This window comes from Pristiophorus japonicus, chromosome 5 (genome assembly GCF_044704955.1).
Source record: "Pristiophorus japonicus isolate sPriJap1 chromosome 5, sPriJap1.hap1, whole genome shotgun sequence".
Lineage (NCBI taxonomy): Eukaryota > Metazoa > Chordata > Chondrichthyes > Pristiophoridae > Pristiophorus > Pristiophorus japonicus.
The window spans coordinates 165,376,023-165,396,328 of NC_091981.1; the positions used below are offsets into that span (position 1 = coordinate 165,376,023).

The following is a 20,306-nucleotide window of genomic DNA, read 5'->3' on the forward strand; positions in this document are numbered from 1 at the left end:
TATTTAAGCCAGTCAAAAAAATATTTTTCCTTCTCCTGGATCTCGTTGGGCCAGGCAATTTACTCTCTCATCTCTGAAAATGTCCAAGAGCGACTGCGTGTGACTTCGAGTGACTATCCCTTCTTCATTTTCCCTTTGTGGGCAGGCATTTACTGATGTTATTCTGGGAACAACCACTAGGTGGTGCAAGAGTGTTGCCAACAGGAATCTATCATTTTGTAACAGAGTTTCAGTGATTTGTAATGCTGCATCATTGGCCTGTAATTTGTGGTCTGCAGTGAAGCGATGGCGGCCATCGATGCCACAAGCTCCATTCTCTAGCCACCAATTCTATCCCGCTCCTTGGTCACTGTCTGAGGCTGAACCAGACTATTCGCAACCATGGCGACCTATTTGACCCCGAAATGAGTTTCCGACCCCATATCCACGCTATAACTAAGACCACCTACTTCCACCTCCGCAACATCAACTGTCCCCGTCCCTGCCTCAGTTCATCTGCTGCTGAAACCCTCATCCATGCCTTTGTTACCTATAGATTTGTCTATTCAAATGCACTTCTGGCTGGCCTCCCACATTCTACTCTCCGTAAACTTGAGGTAATTCAAAACTTGGCTACCCGGGTCCTAACTCGCATGAAGTCCCGCTCACCCATCACTCCTGTGCTTGGTGACCTACATTGGCTCCCGGTTAAGCCTTGATTTTAAAATTCTCATCTTTGTTTTCAAGTCCCTCCATGGCCTCCCCCCTCCTTATCTCTGTAATCTTGCAATCTCCTCCAGCCCCACTACCCCCCTGAGATATCTGCGCTCCTCTAATTCTGGTCTCTTGAGCATCTCTGATTATAATCGTTTAATCGCTCAAGCCTTCAGCTGCCTAGGCCCCAAGCGCTGGAATTCCCTCCCTAAATCTCTCCGCCGCTATATCCTTTAAGACGCTCCTTAAAACCTACCTCTTTAATCAAGTTTTTGGTCATCTGCCTTCATTTCTCCTAATGTGGCTTACTGTCAAATTTTGTTTTATAATACTCCTGTGAAGCACCTTGGGATGTTTTACTACATTGAAGGCGCTATATAAATCAAGTTGCTGTTGTTGTTGTTGTTGAGGCAGTGCTGTAACAGGAGCCAATGTAGGCCAGAGAGCACAAGGAACGGTGTTTGTGGCAGGGACCAATGACAATGGCTTCGGTCTTCCCAATATTTAATTGGAGGAAATTTCTGCTCATCCAATACTGGATGTTGGATAAGCAGTCTGACAAATCAGAGCTAGTGGAGGGGTCGAGAGAAGTGGTAGTGAAGTAGAGTTGGAAACTGGCATGTTTTTGGATGATGTCACCGAGGGGCAGCATCGAGATGAGAAATAGGAGGGGCCAACGAAAGAACCCTGGGGAACTCCAGATGTAACAGTGCAGGAGAAGAAAGAGAAGCCTTTGCAGGAGATTCTCTGGGTGTGACTGGACAGATAGAAGTGGAATCAGGCAAGGCTAATTCTGTCATAAAGTGAAAAACATTATTGATAAGCACTTAAATAATTGTTTTCTTTTGTCAATAACATTTATATAACAATGTGTTGCAATTAAACACTTGTCTCTCGCTAGAGTTATATTTCCATGGGGTTCTTCCGATCTCCCACCACAACTTTGTCGAAAACCTCTGAGAAATAGCACAAATGGTGGTTTACACTGTTGCTCCGAGTTTCCGCTGCTCTTGCAGTGGGAGAGCGGAAGCCCCGCTCAAACCATTACCCAATGTCAGTTGTTTATTTTGAATGTGCAGTGTTTATTTTGAATGTGCAGTGTTTATTGGCTGAAGTTTTGCTATATACTAGCAAAAAAATTATCACTGAAGAATTCCAGCTATGTATTGCTTTACATGATGTATTGCTCCAATATATCCTTCAGATTTTATTGATTTATCTCTAGTCATATCAGTAGATGGGTTAACAAAACCAATCAGCCTAAAGGAGGTATAATCTGTAAAATTGCTTCATAATTTTAAATGTACATATCATGGAAGATGTTTTACAATTTACTGATGGCTGCCAGTCATTCCTTCTAACCCCGTTTCATGCCTTTTAACTTCTATTAGAACCAACCTGGGACATTTTATGAGGCGTGTCTCCTGCTGTGACATCATCTACTGACGACAGTGGATTGTCAGCAACACATCTTACTTATGACATCACTGGTTGCTTCCAGTCAGCAGTTGTAAAGTTTAGTAAAGGTTATTTGGGGTAACTAATAGACACTTGTGCTCACCTGTCATTTCAACAGTTAGGATGAGGAGACAGTTGTGTAGACTAGGGCTTGATTTTTTACAGGGGGCAGGAAGGATGTGTGGGAGCCCAGTAGCAGGTGATGAACCCGGTGAGGTCAGGGACGTGCAGGCCCTGCCAAACTTAACGGCAGGACTTCATTTGAATAAATATTTCCAGAGTCCTGCCAGAGTCCCACCCCGGCCTGATCGCTTACCTAGCTGATAGGCGGGGGCGGGACTCTGGCGTCAGGAGACTGCAGCCGGGGACCCATGGGAATAGACCCCAGCACTCAGTGGATGGAGGGGATTCCCTCACATCGTGGTGGGAGGGACAGGCCGGCGTTTCCTCTCAATGAGAGATCGGGGATTGCCGGGCTGGGGATTCCCTGAAGATCATGGAGATGTCGGGGTTGGGGAAGGCCAAGGACTCATTGAGGAGCCTGGGGGAGGAGCACTTATGTCACGGCGCCGAAGACATCATCAGTCCGTGACTCAGAATCTTAAGTAGGCCCCCCGCTTTGTTTTAGCTTGATCCTTATCCAGAATCTGAATCACAATAATCTGAATAGTAAAATATTATGGTGTATGGGAACGCTACTTGGAAGCGGGATCTCAATGTTTATGATTTTAACCCCTCACCCGACCCTGTCCAGCCCAGCAGGGGTGGGGGTGTATGGGGGTTAAAATAAAAGTCGATACTTTAAAAAAAAAATCCAAGACGATGATCTCAAACCTAATTAGCCGTTCTAACTTCAAGTAAATGATAGCACCTCAACAGATGTTCCTCATATGAAAAAGGCTCGATATCGGGTCTCTGCTTATTTTAAGCCATCGTGGTGGCATGGGTGTTACAACTGGTTTCAGTGTTCCTAGTGATGGAGGGGACAAATTGGCTGGAGTTACTTCTCCTGATTACTGTACAATGCCCCTGCTAGAAGTGTGCATGCATGGACATTGCAAAGACCAGACCAGGTTCAGCTGCTGACACTCACTATCAAGGCTCACACATAAGACTAGCATTTATATAACTCCTATCACGACCTCAGGACGTCCCAAAGCACTTTACAGCCAATGAAGTACTTTTGAGGTGTAGTCATTCTTGTAATGTAGGAAACATGGCAGCCGTTTTGCACAAAGCAAGCAATGCAATGACCAGAAAATCTGCCTTTTGTGTAGATTGAGGGATAAATATTGGCCAGAACATCAGGGGATAATTCCCCATCTCTTTTTTGAAATAACACTATGGAATCTTTTACATCCACCTGAGAGCGCAGACTTAGTAAACTGAGAGTCAGTTTAACATCTCATCCAAAAGGTGGCATCTCCGACAGTGCAGCACTCCTTCAGTACTGCACTGGAGAGTCAGCCTAGATTTTTGTGCTTAAGTATCTGGAGTGGGACTTAAAACCGCAACCTTCTGACTCAGAGGCAAGAGTTCTACCAACGGAGCCACAGCTGTCACATGAAAAATGGATATTTGGTAAGGTAGTAGAGATGCATGTTGCTATTAGAACTATATGCCAGCAAGGTTTCAATGCCTTTAGGGAAAGACAATCTGAGATTATATGTTCCTCTGTTCACTAACCTTAGCAAAAAAGTCTGCATGATTAGAAAGCATGGCTGCTTTTTTAATATTCCTACTGACTTTTCCCTGACATGAGGGAACTGAGAAACTATATTCACTGCTCTCAGAAGTTCAGAAAGTTGGATGTATTTTTATCACAGGTTTCAGTGAAGGCTTGCAATAGGCCAAGAAAAAGGAAGACTTTATTCTCATCTGGACACTGGACGAGAGATAATCTTAGGTCTCCAGCTGAGAAAGGTGGCGACATCTGAACCAACTACTCCTCTGTCTATATGGAAGATAAAGACAGAGGGTAATTTCATTTTTAAAAGTTGTAACATGAACCACAGTCATGAAACAAGTTACTTCAGAACATTTTCATGCTTTATTTCACAATTATTAAAACATCTCACTTGTCACATATACAAAATAGGAACATTTTTAGTTTTTATTATTTTGATTTTAGAACTGTCGCCTCCTTTTTCCATTCAGTTGGAGTGAAAGTGCATGGCTAAAAGCATGAACACCTGAAGTGATGAGATGGAAATGGCAAGGAAGGTATCCACATGTTTAATTTGGGAATTGACAAGAGGATTCCATGATAATAATCAATGGATTTTACTGAGAAATAAAACCACTGTACAACTTAATACAGCACTGGAAATGTGGTCTCACATAGTGACAGTCTCAATGATGGCATGGGACATTCAGTTAGCACCACAGTCAGTACTTCAAGTACGGTATCTGCACAATTCAATACCACTTAGCACCTTTACAAAACGACTTGAACCCCAAGTACCACAGTTAATTTTGAGAAAGAAATTATGTGTTTAATACTTTAAAATAAGTATATGAGGTAGTTTAAACCTTGGGAAGCTGTGGTTTTAAACTTCCTCTTTGAAAAATATTCAAAGACTACAGATGACACTCGTTTTCACTTTCTTTTATTTACTTTCCATTATTTGTGATTTAAATCTTCAGGGCAAGGTTTCACCTGCAATAATCTCTTGAAATTTCCAAGTTGTTGGGAACTGCATTAAAATTGCATGGAGAAAACAATGTTCTTTTTTGGATTTCCTACTTCTCTTTAAGCCCAGAACTTAAGCAAGTGGATGAGCAGAAGACATGGAATGAGTCAGCATTCAGGAAAAAATAAAAGAAAAAATGCGGAGAGTATTCTAAGTTAGCTCAAGTTCATTTATTTGAAACAGACTGGGCCAATGTCCAAACCAAATTCTTGTTCAGGGCCACCAATATCCATAGGTGCAATGTCCATAAATGGCAAGCGAGATGTTTTCTGTGTTCTGTATTCAATGACTGTCTTACTCCATTCACCGGTATGTCTCTGTTACAAGTAAAACAGAATGAAGGGTTATTTTGAGGCAATGCATTACTATTTGTTAAAAAGATAAACCTGAAATGGGTTGTGATCGAAAAAATTTTTTTTTCATTCTAAGCTAAATAGGTCACAAAAGGCGCGACTTTAATGCTGCCCGTTCGAGATTCCACTCCTGCCCGTCGACCAGCTGCCGCTTCCTGCTGGTTTTGGATGAGCAACCGACCGGGAATATGCAGATGAGGCCCATGAGCTAAAATCGTGCAGGCCAATTTCAGGGGGTTTGACACTCACCTTGGACCCTGCCTGTCCAATTTCCACCCAGAGTTAAAATAGGCGGCAAAATGAGTCAAAAAGAGTCTTATTTGTGGCAGAGCATCGCATAACAGTTTGGTTTAATTCACATGGCTCTTTATTAAATAGCCATAAAGAAATAGAAAGAAGACATACTATTTAAAATACTCTTCCAGGAGTTCGAGTCCTTCAATTATTGCATGCATGTTACAGATCTATTAAATGTTTCAAACATGTGTGTGGACCTTTTTATTTAACATGGTTATTGTCGGTGGTCGCAGCATCTTGTTAATATAAGCACACGTTTTATTAATCCACAGGTTTTTATAAGTTCCAATTTATTTTTGTGATTAGGATGCTTTGCTTCACAGGATATATATTTAACAAAAATACAAAATGCATTCGGTTTCTTCTCATCTTACTTTATCACAGCCAATCTCTGGTACGGTATCAAGAGCAGTTGCCAGGATTATAGGATAAAAAAAAGCTAGAAGCAATAAGATAGTGTCCTTTACTGTAAGTGATTAAATTAATGTGGAATGGATGAAAGGAACAGAAGTGACAGATGGATATAGTGAGAAGGCTAGAATGTGGTTGAGATTAATAAAGAAATCAGCGTGGCTTTTTGGGCCAAATTTCCTTTGTACAATTAAATTATTAAAAATAAACATTTAAATGAGAAAGAAAAATAAAAGGTACATAATGGAAGAGAAAGAAAAGCAATGTCCTATTTTGAGAATATTTTCCAGGAATTTTGAGTTTGAGGTATTGAATAAATATCCACCAGTAAAACATTCAGGTCAGAGTTTACAGTTTGTTTCACTGAGATCTGTGATGCTTCACTACTTTGATTTAGCTTAAAAAATGTGTGCAAGCAGTCATTCCATTTGATAACTGCAGGTTTCCTACAAAATGCACAATTAATGTATTTGGACATGGTTAATGTTAAAACAAGTAACCACAACTTACCGTGCATCCGTCTTCCAGAACGCTGTATGTGAATCTGCTGTTACCTTCAGCTCGGAGTTCAACATCATTGGAACCTAGAAGGACAACTGACTTTTTCAAGCTTCCAGTCTCTTCATCCATGTATGCTATGCTGTTCTTACAATGGTAGGTGACATTCTGTGAGGCTTCATTGGAGAGGAGGTGCAGGAAGGTCAGCTGGGTACCCATAACAAATGGAGTGATGTGTTCTTCATTGTAAGTGAACTAGAACAAAGAGATTCAGGGTAAGATATCTGTCTCCCAATATTTTATGCTGCAAAGATTGTTCAGCAAGGGTACAAAATAACCTGCACAATATACATCTGAGTTGGACTTACCTGGACACCATCATTGATAGTTTCACCAAACCATATGTGTTTCTTTTCATTGGGATTCTTGCTATTCCACCAGTTCTTGCGTTCAATAATGTCTGGATTGGCATGTACACAAGTCTCGCCAGTTACAAAGTCGCAGTAAACTCTGATGGCATCCTTGATACATCCTTGATTGGGATCGATCCAATAGTAACCTAAAACAGTCAATTTAGGAAACTAGAGTGGTAAGCCATTATTTCTTGTTGACAGAGCAACCCAGGTCAGAACTAACTCTATAAAAACTTACAAAGCAGATGTTTAAATCTGAATTATACCTTCATAAATGGATATGGAATTCACAGTTAGTAAACTAAAAGTTCTATAATTTAATAAAGTAAAGAAAAAAAGCAATGTGTGAAATTTATTTTGCATTAACTAGGAATAAACACAAAAGCTTTATCTATAGTTGCCTTTGAGGAGGTGGAGTGACGTATAAATGCATTTTACTTTATTCTAATTTCTTTATTCCAATTTTGTAGGTGCTGGCAGTTCCTTGGCACCTTGCTCAACTATCCAATATTCATGTGAGCTACATAATGATTGATATCAAAGGTAGAACACATCATAACAAAGCCTAATCATCCCTCATCTGATGTCTACATCTTTCCAGCAGGGACCACTGAACAGCAGTCAGGAATTAAAATGTTGGCAAACTTTTCTCCTCCCTAGTCCAATGACAGGAGCCAATAGTAACCTTTCCCCCAGTAATTGAATTAGCTCACTCAGCACAGATCAGGAATTTACCCCATGATCTTCCTGGTCTATATGTACCATGCTACCCGGCATATTTTGTGATTTTTTAAAACTTAAAACAACTGATAATAACATAGGAATTTTGTGCATGGGCATACCTGACTTCCATTCTGGGTGGCTGAGTCTCAGGTCACGGCATGAGCGAGCAGGGTTTTTCTGTGAGCCTTCAGGGCTGCGGATGTTCTCAATCTGATTGGTCAAAACTTTCAGTTTGGCATCAACTTCAAGATCCTTCTCTCTTACTGCAGTTGGTTGATCAGCTCTGTAATACTCGTGATCATAACTCACTTCATAATGGCCACCAGCAATACCTGGGAAGCCAGGAGCACCGACTGGGCCAGGAGGACCCTAAAAAAGGCAATGTTTAGAAATTATTTGTCTATTTTCAGTTCACTCTCATTACGCGATAATTTCCCTGTATGCTATTCTCTGCCATCATACAATTCCTCCTCACAAAGGTTTTATTTATTTTGAGAAATGCTGCTTTATATTTTCAGAAAGAGAGTTTAGGACCAACCGAAGCTCATACTTGTCAGTTGTCTAATTACCTGATAGTGATTATCTTCCTTGGGGTGGAAAGTAGGGGGAAAGAGCGGTAAGCAGGGCCTCGTTGGGACAAGGTGGCTCCATGATGACATGTCTGGTGATAGACAATCAACCCTTTGTGGCTGTTCTGCTAATCAAATACCTGAACCAGGCTGATCCGCAGTACTCCAGGGCAGCACTGATGATTGACCAACCAACCTAGCTCACCAGAAGCTGGAATTCCTCTCTTTCAGATCTTAGTTAACCCTGCAATCTAATGACCTGTGGATAGAGTGGTCTAGATGGACAAGCAGTGGGGAGAAGCTTAGTCCTGGCAGACTGAGTTTAGCTGGTGAAACACCAGCAGTACCCATGTGTACAACTCGGGGTTCCCATCCCTTAGCCTTGCCAACCTGTGCCCAAGTCCTCTCGTGCATCCTTATGGAAGTGTGTACTCTGAATTGGGCATGCAAAAACTTTATGTATGTGAATTTCAAAAGTAAGCTGTGAGGAAACCAAGAGCCTACAAAGGGATACAGGCAGATTAAGTGAGTGGGCAGTAAGGTAGCAGATGGAGTATAATGTAGGAAAATGCGAGGTTACCCATTTTGGCAGGAAGATTAAAAAAAACAAAATATGTTTTAAATGGTGAGAAACAATTAAATATTGGTGTTCAGAGGGATCTAGGTGTCCTTGTATAGGAAACAGAGCATTAATATGCAGGTACAGTAAGCAATTAGGAAGACAAATGGCATGTTGACCTTTATTGCAAGAGGATTGGAGTAGAAGAGTAAGGAAGTCTTGCTACAATTATACAAGGCTTTGGTGAGACCACACCTGGAGTACTGTGCAAAGTTTTGTTTTCCTTATCTGGCAAAGGGCATACTTGCCTTAGAGGCGGTGCAATGAAGGTTTACTAGATTGATTCCTGGGCTGACAGGGTTGTCCTAAGAAGAGAGATTGTGCAGATTGGGCAGATTGGGCTTATTCTCTGCACTTTAATAAAATGAGAGATGATCAAATTGAAACATAAGATTCTGAGGGGGATTGACAGGGTAGATGCTGAGAGGTTGTTTCCCCTGGCTAGAGAGTTTAGAACTAGGGTCATAATCTCAGGATAAGGGGTCGGCCACTTAAGACTGAGATGAGGAGGAATTTCTTCACTCAGAGTTGTGAATCTTTGGAATTCTCTCCTCCAAAAGGCTGTGGATGCTAAATACTTGAGTAGATTCAAGGCTGGTAATAGATTTTTGGACTCTAGAGGAATCAAGGGATTATAGAGATCAGGAGGGAAAGTGGAGTTGATAACGATGATCTTATTGAATGGTGGAGCAGGCTCAAGGGGACAAATGGCCTACTATGGCAAGCTCTTGATTCCTCACAGCTTACTTTCCCTACTACTACTAAACTTTCTAATTCTAATGATTTTATGTTCTTATGTTGAGTTGCAGATTCTTAAACATGTGAGATTTCTGTGTATGGCTCACCACAAAAGATAAGAATGGGCAGTAATACATATTTGAATCTGATAAACAAATAGTAATTTGTCAATAAATTCTGTGCTCACGGATCATACTTGGATTGAGCATACATTTGTGCAGCTCACAGCCAAGACACCACTCTCAGCATAGCTCAATTGATAGAACTTTTCTTTGAGTTAGAAAGTTACAGTTCATAAACTAGGCTGACTGAGGGAATGATGAGTTGTTGGAAGTACTGTCCTTTGGATGCGATGTTCAACTGAGGATGTTAAAGATCCCATGCCACTACTTGAATAAGAGCAGAGTTCTCCTATTCTGGTATTAATGACTCCCTTGATACCATCAAAAATAACAGACCAACTGGACATTCATCTTTTTTGTGGGAACTTGCTCTGTAAAATGACTGGCATGCACATTTCAAGCAAGTGATTTAAGATGTTCCTGAGAGATGTGAGAAGAAACAAGTTCAGTACAAGTTTTCTTTTTCTTTGCTTAGATCGGGTGTTAAAATAATCTTATATGAAAAATCAAAACAAAAACTATTTTGAACAGGGAATGTGGAGGTCATTATTATGGGGTTTAAATATTCATTCAGATTGCATTTTTCTCTTCAGTTTCCTCCCCTTACACTCCGTTTCGATCGTGGATTCTCTTGCTAAATATCCATTCTTCTATAAGGAAAATAAGTGGCCATTCTTCAAGTGTGAGCCTGGACAGCAATTCAGTGGCTATTTAATTATGAAGGCCTCACAGTCATGCTTAATCCTGTTGTCATTCAACAGCCATGCATAAGTCACTTTGCAGCAGGGATCACTGGACCTGATGTAGAGTTCAATGTCACATTTCACTAGGCAGGAGGCCCTTGTATTGCATATAAAAACTGGAAAAATATATATTGTCATCTGATTATAAATTTCAACTTACAGCAGGGCCATGATCACCAGGACGCCCACGATGACCAACGGGACCCATAGCACCAGCATGTCCGGATACACCATCTTTGCCATGAGGACCAGAAGGACCAGCTGGACCCTGGAAGAAATAGATACAGCAGTTTATTTTACTGTTAGTGTATATGTTCTTAATTGCAAATGACTGATCAGTAGAGTTATGAAACAGATATTTTTTTATTTACCCTTGGGCCAGAAGGACCGGCAGCACCATGAGAACCAGCTTCACCAGAAATCCCCTATTAAGGTAAGGAAATCAATTAGGAATGTTATCACTGAGAACAATAGAAACGAGGTTGGGGGAAGGGGGAGTTGGAGATCAAGAATCATAAAGATTACTTACAGAAAGACCAGGAAGACCCTGCAAGCCACCGGGTCCTCTTAATCCTTTCAGGCCTCTGACACCTGCAAAACCAGTTTCACCCTTTTCTCCACGTGGACCTTGTGGGCCCTGTAAAACGAACAATAGACATACTTAATTGTTATCATATGAAAAAGAAATAGAATAAAATTACAAAGAAAAACCAATAGACCAATAAAGACCCCCAGTAGGGCCCCACTTCTAGAATTAGGGGATGGAAACAGGCCTAAGAGGCCTGCAGCTATGGTTCTAGCTGCTAGGCTCAGAGCAGTCAGGCTCCTGTTGGAGAACAGCAGAAAGAAGGTCTTGAGGCACAATCCCATCGTACCTACAATAAAAAGGACACTTATCTATTGGTTCTTCTTTGCCTTTCTGCCTTGCCCCCTTAGGCCCTTCAATCTGAGAGGGACCCTGGTGCAAAGCCAAATGGCAGATTCTTGGGGCACAATTGTAAGTGGATATCTCTTGAAAATTAGCAGAGAAAATTGAAATGGGATAGCTGGAAATGCCCCTTCCCGCATCATTATCATGCCAATGCTGGACCTGCAACATATTGCAGATGCAGATCCTGTTCTGCTCCTCTGGGAAAATCCCAGAAATCCGCATGCAACATAAACCCCGACATATCGGGTTCTCCGCCCCTTTTCCTCTCCATAGCACTTGTGAAATTATTGATCCCCAGGCATAGGGGGAGACATATTGAAGCCTAAATCATCTAACCTTTCTCTATAAATATGAAAGATATACAGCTGCTCGAACATGTACTCACAGGAAGACCTCTTGGACCCAATGGACCAACTGCACCAGATGAACCTGTAGGACCCTATTGTAAAAGAAAACAAGTAATTAATTTTCTTTATAAGTTACAAAATGTAAGACTTAAATCTATTACTATTACTACTTAAAGAAAATTAAAATTGTAAACTTACAGGCTCACCACGGTTGCCACTCTTGCCAACTGGTCCTGCATGACCATGGGCACCAGGTTGACCTAGTGCACCAGATGGTCCTGCCCTTCCAGATTCACCATGTTCACCCTGAATACAACAGAGAGAGAATGAAAAATAACCCAGTTAATTGTTAAAGAAGCAATGTGGTATTAGGTCAAAAAACTATACACTTTTTGATGGTAGATCTTAGGACTGCACATACCTTAGGTCCAGCGGCTCCAGCACGACCAGGAGGACCATCATTACCATGATTTCCCTTAAAAGCAAAGCAGGAAGGAAGAAAATGGATTATGTAATGTTGTACAGTGTATTATTTACCCATTCGGGATATCATGTATGTAATAATATCACTGGCAATAGCGATTTATTCATTCACTTACATCACGACCAGATTCACCATGTTGACCATTCAAACCAGCAGGACCAACTGCACCAGCTGTACCACGGAGGCCTGAAGCCCCTGAGACACCTGTTGGACCAGGTAGACCCTAGAAATAAATAACAAAGATAAGTTTATATAAGTTTAAACTTAAATAAGTTTAAGTATCTTGGTGGGAGTGTCTCAAACAGAAAGCAAAATCCTTCAAAAACATAGACAGTATTCCAGCATTCAATTCTAGCAGAAAGGTTCTATAGAAAATCTGCAGAGGTTCGAGCATAACTCCAGCAAGAAACTAGAAACCTCAGGGAAACAGATGTGCAGCTGAAAACAACTGTTTCCCCTGTGGGCTCTGCCAGTCCTCTGATGGAGTTATGAAGAGAGACCAGTAGCATCTCCATGGAATTTCAGGCTATTTTGTCTTAAAGGGGTAAATATGCTCATTTGGGAAAGATTGAATACATAGTGTTGAAAAACCTATCCCTTGATGGCTAAATTGTGGAATATAGTTTAATATACATTTTAATTACAACTTCAAATAGTACCATATATGGGAAGCCCCTAGAAAGCAGCTAACTGACCTTTGATATTGAGACTTCAGCATGATTGTTGTTATTTTTATACATTTATTCCAGAATATATAAAAACATATTAAAAAGTGTGTCTTTTGTTGCGGATAATAATAGCAATGGTAGTGTATTTGAAAAAAAAATGTTCCAGAGGGAGTAAACATAAAGGCTGATTCCATATTTAGGAATTCCTGGAGTGTTGTTCAAGGAATTACAGGCCTGCAGCCCCTGATTTTCCATCTATTTAAATGAATGTACAGAAAATTGGGGCTGCAAGGGCTAGGTTCTGTTTCTCGCTGGAAAATCAGCCCCATATTCCCAACTTAAACATTTAAGAATCAGAGAATAAGTGTTCTAGCTGCACTGGTTGGTCATTCTACCCCGTATAAGAGCTAACCAACATGACCAGAAAGTGAAAGAGCAACGACCCACTTCAAAACACCACCGTGGGGAACAACCCAACCTGGAACACCACTTGCTGTGCCTCAATAGCCTAATCGCTTCTCGGCCTTTTGGCTAAGATCTGCATAGCTGACCTGACCAGCCACCATGACCTCCGGGTGGTTTCTCCCTGGTCAGGAAGGTATATGCTTACATTTTTGTAAACAGGAGGTGGGTGGGATGGCTTGACCCATCCACCTCCACGGAGGTGTGTGGGGGACCTGACCCATCCACCTCCATGGCACGAACCTGGTATTGCAGTACTTCCAGGAACGGTGCAGTGGCTCTAGGCCTTTTGGCTAAGAGCATTGGCGCAGAGTGATCCTTGACTGGTGCAGGGTGACCTCTGGCGTTTGTGACTTGACAAAGAATTGGAAACGATTGGCTACGAATTTATATATAATAAAAAAAAATAAAAAATAAAAATAAAAAAAAATAAAAATAAAAAAACCAACAATCTCCCACAAAGTTTTGCTAGCACACTTGAGGGATAATTTTCCACGTTCAATTTCTTGGTGGGACTCTTCGGTTGTCGCGAAAGAAAGACTTGCATTTATATAGCACTTTTTACATTCTAAGAATGTCCCAGTGTGCTTCACAAATTAATTTAAGTGTAGTTGCTGTTGGTTTTGTAGGGAAATGTGGCAGCCAATTTGCACACAGCAACATTCCACAAATAACAAATGACACAAATGCCAGTTAATTTGTTTTTTGGTGGTGTTGGCTGAGAGAGAATGTTGGTCAGGACACCGGAAGTGTACCAATAAAAAAGTGCCACTGGGTCTTTTACAGCCACCTGCACAAGGAATGGGACATCGGTTTAATGGCACCTCCAACAGTGCAGCGCTCCCTCAGTACTGCACTGAAGTATCAGCCTAGATTATGTGCACATTTCAAAAATTCAGGCTCTCACATATTTCCAACCATTTCAACAACGCATTTCCAATATACTCTCCTGTTGAGTGAGGCTCTTTGCTGGGAATCAGATTCAGAAAATTACTCCTTTAATGTACATGTGTAAAGTATTAATGTAGTAAATGTCACTTAAATAATTGTAAACTGATTAAAACGGATATATAAATGCAGTATCTTGTTCTTTATTTCAAACTAATTTGTATTGTCATTGAGCATAGTGGAAATCCTTCTCAAATCTTTCCTCTCTCCAACAATCTTCACGTTTTTAAAACCCAAATTTGTGAGCAACTAATTATAGCTTCTTGCTTTATCTTGTTTCCTCTCCTACTATTTTCAACCTTTAACTAAGTTTCTGAGTAACAAAAGGATTAAACAACATTAAAGTTGAATATATTGCACCCCATGCAATATTTCTAAAAGTTCAGTTTAAGCTGATAATACTGTAAATTGTATTTGTTCCAAACAGATACATGGAAGGTATGAACATATCATGGTACTACTTCACTTATCTTAACTATTTCAGATATTACTGTTTGATAAAAGTGTTATACTTACAGATGGACCTGAGGGACCTGGGGGACCATGCTCGCCTCTTATACCTGGGAGACCAAGTAAACCAGATGATCCAAGGAAACCTTGAGGTCCAGAAGAGCCTGAAGGACCCTGTACAGAAATACCAACATAAGTGTATAAGTAAAAATTGTGTTTATGTAGGAAGTAATGGAAATTCAAAAGTTGTGTGTCCATAAAAAAAAAATCTATACTACAAGTTCAAATTAACTTACAGCAGGACCTGATTCACCAGATGGACCCTTATCTCCAGGGAAACCAGGTGGACCAAGAGGACCTGATGCACCTGCACGACCTTGTGCACCTGAATCACCTCTTGGACCTTGTGGGCCAGGATTACCAAATGGACCAATGGGACCTTGTATACCTTGAGGACCCTATAAAAGCACAAATACATTAATCACATATATTTATACTCTTGATTACACATTCTGATGCCTGCTAATATAACATATTGGCCCTGATTTTCTGGAGCCTATGACTGCCTACGCGCATAAGTATCCCATAGGTTCCAGGTTTCAGCATGTGTTGTGCATGCACGAAACCCAGAACATGCGATCTGTCAAGTTTCAGCTATGAATCCACAGGAAATGGACATTCACTGGTGCAAAGTTCTGCCCAGCGAATGCCCATGAAACACTTACGTCTGGTAAAAACAGGTGTAAGGCCTTCTTTTATCAGTGTAAGGGTTTAAATAAATATTAAAACAATTTAAAAAAATGATTTAAACATACAAAAACCTTTAAAATTAGTTTAGGTTATTTTTGGCCTGTTTAAAAAATGTTTACATTTATTTTTCAAAAAAATGTTTAATTAAATTGTATTTTAATTCATTTTGCCAATATGATGATTTATTTTGATTTCAGTGCTGTGTAAGTGTGTTTTAGGGGATTCCTATTATGCTTATGGGGATTCCGTACATAAATGGAATCCCATAAGTATAATGGGAATCCCCTTTGTGATTGGTTGGACTGGCCCACGTGATCCCAAGGACGCTTACAAACTACATGCGCTCCTGGGATACGTGGGCCTTTACGCAGGTTCAAAAGGTAGGGAGGCACCAGGTAGGTGCGGAGTTTACTTGCAGTTCAGGGGCATTAGCCCCTTCCTAATAGAAAACCTATATAAACATGCTTTTTGTCTTGCTGGCAAAACATATCTCAAAAGGTCTATTATTTGATGTATAGTCAGAAACATTAACAAATGGAGGAACACGTATTCTAGAAAACACACACGGGCTTTCCTCTGATATTGTGTGAACTTTGGTGGGATATATTCAGATAAAAATCTCTACGGATATAATAATCTCAAAAGATAAACGCCAGAGGTTTTTAGAATGTAGTCAATCTTAAATCTGCATGATTATTCAGCAAAAGGAATAATTCAAGCAGGAGACAATAAACATGAAATAAAAGCTGCAGATGCTGGAAATACTCAGATCAGACAGCATTTGTGGAGAAAGGAAGGTAGGGCAAATGTTTCAGGTTTACGATCCTTCATCAGAATTGACAAAAGGGTCATAGAACTGAAATGTTAGCCCTACCTTCCTTTCTCCACAGATGCTGTCTGATCTGCTGAGTATTTCCAGCATTCACAGTATTTTGCTTTTTGACAAGAAACATGATATTGGCATTGTGCTTCTCGTTTTATTTTACCCCCTTGTCATTTTCCTCCTTCATCCCTGAAGCAACAGCTTCTTTCTTTGTGGTAATTAAGCTAGCAGTCTAGCGCAGCACTGACAACATTCACTCACTAGAGGTAAGTGAGTTCTATAACAAACAGCTGTGTGACATTAACTCACCCCCTATTGGTTGGGAGTTGAGATACTGGCATGTTAAGTGAACACATAAGGTTGAGGATATCTATAAATATTGAAATATTCTATCAACTTATCTTTCATAACTATCCCCAGATCCAATCTTTAATAATTAAACACAGAAATACCATCTATGTATTGAGGTATGATGGATACTAGTATTTAACTTGCACCATAAACCTTCATTCTGGATTTGCTATTCATAACACCAAACCCAGAAGTTATCATTACAAAGAAAAAACATATTGCCCTATACACTGGAAAACAGATATTATTGCTAACATTCACTCGAGCAACTTGAATGTTGTGCATCAGATTCATTATGTCAAATTAATTACTAAACATATATTAAAAAAATACTTACTGCTGGGCCTGCAGCGCCTGATCTGCCAGCAGGACCTGGGAAACCTGTCATACCCTAGAAAACATAAGGCAGTTGTTGAAATTAGTTATTTATATTTCAAGTCACATTAGTATGGTTCAACACAAGAATATAGAATACAAGAAATAGGAGTAGGAGTAGGCCATATGGCCCACTAAGCCTGCTCCACCATTCAATATCATGGCTGAACTTCTATCTCAACTCCACTTTCCCACCCAGTTCCCATATCCCTTGATTCCCTTGGAGCCCAAACATCTATATCTCTGACTTGACTAACTGTCAGCGATTGAGCATCCACAGCCCTCTGAGGTAGAGAATTCCAAAGATTCACAACCCTTGAGTGAAGAAATCTTTCCCCATCTCAGTCCTAAATGGCCAACCCCTTACCCCTGAGACTATGGCCCATAGCTCTTGACTCTCCAGCTAGGGGAAACAGCCTCTCAGCATCTACTCTAGCAAGCCCTTTCAGAATTGTATACATTTCAATGAAATCACCCTTTATTTTTCTAAACTCCAGAGAATTATAGGCATTTTCTACTCAATGAAATATTGTAGTACAGTTTGTATTCAACTTACTGGTGCACCAGTAGAACCAATAACTCCTTGTAGACCAGCAGCTCCAGCAGCTCCCTAAGGAGAGGAATGCAAATAAATATGAATATAGAAATGGCTGTTGTAATAACTATTAATGCGCATGATATTTACAGGCAAGTCATGTTCCGAGTGTTGCAGAGCGCCCATTTTACCTGATTTTATGGTATGTTACAAAATGACTCCCAGCATGAAGTGACCAGTAGGTTTTATAATACTAAAATCCTTGCAGTAGTGTTGTTTAGGATGTAATGTTTGCATAATTGCTATTTAAATCCAATTTTGCAATGTTATTGCTTTGTATATGTGGTGGATTGAATGATGATTTTTGCAGCAGCTTTGTTCAGACCAAATCAAATTGGACAAGTGAGCAATGACTTTGAAAGTATTGAAGCAACAAGTTGATCTGTATTCAGTATATGGGCCACATCGCCCGCATGCCCGACACGGCAAGCGAGCCCCAGGTGGGCAGAGGAAACGCTTCAAGGACACCCTCAAAGCCTCCTTGAAAAAATTTAACATCCCCACCGACACCTGGGAATCCCTGGCCCAAGAATGCCCAAAGTGGAGGAAAAGCATCGAAGAACACCGAGTCTCTTCACCGAGAGCAAGCTGAACCCAAGTGTCGACAGCAGAAGGAGTGTGCGGAAACCCAGGCTCCTGTTCCTTCAACCACCATTTGCCCCACCTGTGACACTTTACTTATTGGGGACTCTCTACGCGGGAGTCCTCCCTTTATTTATTGGGGACTTAGCCTGGAGGGTGGTACACAGGGCAGTCCCGTGCAATCGTTTTTTTGAAGTCGGTTTACAGAATCCCAGGCCGCCTGTAATTTCTGCGGTCTGGAAGAGTCCGTGTGCTATGTTTACGTTGAATGTGTGAGGTTGCAGCCTCTGTTCCATTATTTGAAGGGGCTGCTCCTCAAATTCTGGTTGCACTTCAGTCCCACGCTCCTGATCTTTGGGCATCCAGTGCGGAGGGGAGCAGGCAGGTCAGAAGGCCTCCTCGTAAGACTGCTCCTGGGCATGGTCAAGGTGGCCATTAACTGGTCCAGGCAGTGGGCGATCGAGGGGGTCGTTCAGCCCGACTACCTGCCTCTTCAGTGGCTACATTCGAGCCAGGGTGTCCCTGGAGATGGAGCACGCGGTGTCTACCGGTACGCTCGCGGCCTTCTGCGAGAGGTGGGCGCCGGAGGGACTGGAGTGCATCATCACCTCCGGCAACCAAATTTTAATTTGACTGTTTTAAGTTTAATTTGTCGATTTTAGTGCTCCTTTAATAAGGGGGCATTTGATTTACAGGTTCAATTAAAATAGTTGTAGGTCCCGCATTGGACTCTTCAGTCACCTGAGAGCTCATTTCTCGTATGGAAGCAAGTCATCCTTGACGCCGAGGGACTGCCTGTGATGATAATGATGATTCAGTGTGCCACTCACGTTACAACTGGCCGAGGAGGACCAGAGAAAAACAATTGTGTTTTAAGGTGGTACAGAAGGCAGAACCTGAAGCATCAAGTATATTGTTCCTTGCAGACTGAAGCTAAACTGCAAGTTTCTTAAAGATCTGTCATCTGCTGGATGAAAACCTGCAGTACATTCGGATACAGCCCTGCCAGTAATGGTAAAAGTCACCACAATTTCGGGCAAGCACTGTTGATATATTCAGTGTGAACCAATAAATGTTTTATTCTGCCTTGCCAACAATTTAATTCATTTCTCAATGGATCAACAGCATCAATAGAATAGGACAACATATTTCCCAAGAATGCATGTTGTCATTCATACCCCCGTGCACAATGTGATGCTCCATGTGAACTGCAAGAGATTTTACTGAATAAATATGCAGCTGGTATCTCACCACCAGCTCAGAATTATACAATGGCCACTCCCCAGGGAACTTGCACACCACCTTTATTTTAAGCCAGTCCTCTACCATCGTTATTTGAAAGGAGAGGAAGGTTGCTTGCAGATGTACCTTCTACAGCCATAGCTCATGGCATTTTTGCATTAACCACAGACAGAAGTAGAGTGTAGGTTGATGTGAAACAAGGGAGAATGTTTAAATGTCCACAGCAGCAACTTTAATGGAGAGAAGGATGTTCAATCTTATGTTCCGTATTAACAAAATTTGCATTTCTGAGTGGAGGCAGCTGCATGCTAATATTTGGGGATAGTGCCTGTCCCTCTCCCACTGTTCCGACACTGATTTATCCCACAAGTAGCTGTTTCCAGTCCACTGTGGCCAAATCACTCCTTAACTTAACAAAATTAGCTTTCCCCCAATTTGGGACTTTTATTCCAAGCCTATCCTTGTCCTTATCCATAACCAACTTGAATCGGATTGAATTATGGTCACTGGCACCCAAGTGATCTCCCACTAATACCCCTTCAACCTGCCCAGCTTCATTCCCCAAAACTGAATCCAAAACCACCCCTTCTCATGTTGGGCTTGCTATATATTGACTAAAAAAGTTCTCTTGAATGTATTTCAAGAATTCCGCACCGTCTATACCCGTCACACTATATTTGTCTCAATCAATATTTGGACAGTTAAAATCCCCTACTATTACTACCCTATGGTTTTTGGATTTCACAGCAATTTGCCTACATATTTGCTCCTCTATCTCCCGCCCACTGTTTGGGGGTTTACTTATCAAAGTAAACGAGCACGAAATATAAAAACAGATAGTGCCTGTCCCTGGCCTTCCGCGAGAGGTGGACGCCGGAGGGACTGGAGTGCATCATCACCCCCGGCAACCAAATTTTAATTTGATTTTATGTTTTAAAGTTTAATTTGTTTTAATTGCCAGGTTTTAG

The 20,306-nt window shown here is 41.1% G+C and overlaps 1 protein-coding gene and 1 pseudogene across 1 annotated transcript in view; one reads left to right on the forward strand and one right to left on the reverse strand.

Moving 5' to 3' along the window:
* Positions 1 to 4,992: 4,992 nt before the first annotated feature.
* Positions 4,993 to 20,306, reverse strand: part of col1a2 (collagen, type I, alpha 2) — a 56,237-nt gene continuing 40,923 nt past the window's right edge. Inside the window, exons 38-52 of the mRNA XM_070881077.1 lie at positions 17,476 to 17,529; positions 16,882 to 16,935; positions 14,917 to 15,078; positions 14,687 to 14,794; positions 12,208 to 12,315; positions 12,030 to 12,083; positions 11,807 to 11,914; positions 11,647 to 11,700; positions 10,860 to 10,967; positions 10,702 to 10,755; positions 10,491 to 10,598; positions 7,659 to 7,908; positions 6,772 to 6,962; positions 6,416 to 6,658; positions 4,993 to 5,161 (exon numbers count right to left, since the gene is read on the reverse strand). Of these exons, the coding sequence (XP_070737178.1) occupies positions 5,015 to 5,161; positions 6,416 to 6,658; positions 6,772 to 6,962; positions 7,659 to 7,908; positions 10,491 to 10,598; positions 10,702 to 10,755; positions 10,860 to 10,967; positions 11,647 to 11,700; positions 11,807 to 11,914; positions 12,030 to 12,083; positions 12,208 to 12,315; positions 14,687 to 14,794; positions 14,917 to 15,078; positions 16,882 to 16,935; positions 17,476 to 17,529 (1,803 nt within the window). The 3' untranslated portion in view covers positions 4,993 to 5,014. The remainder of the gene's footprint in view (positions 5,162 to 6,415; positions 6,659 to 6,771; positions 6,963 to 7,658; positions 7,909 to 10,490; positions 10,599 to 10,701; positions 10,756 to 10,859; positions 10,968 to 11,646; positions 11,701 to 11,806; positions 11,915 to 12,029; positions 12,084 to 12,207; positions 12,316 to 14,686; positions 14,795 to 14,916; positions 15,079 to 16,881; positions 16,936 to 17,475; positions 17,530 to 20,306) is intronic.
* On the forward strand, positions 13,272 to 13,502 carry LOC139264891 (U2 spliceosomal RNA; annotated as a pseudogene).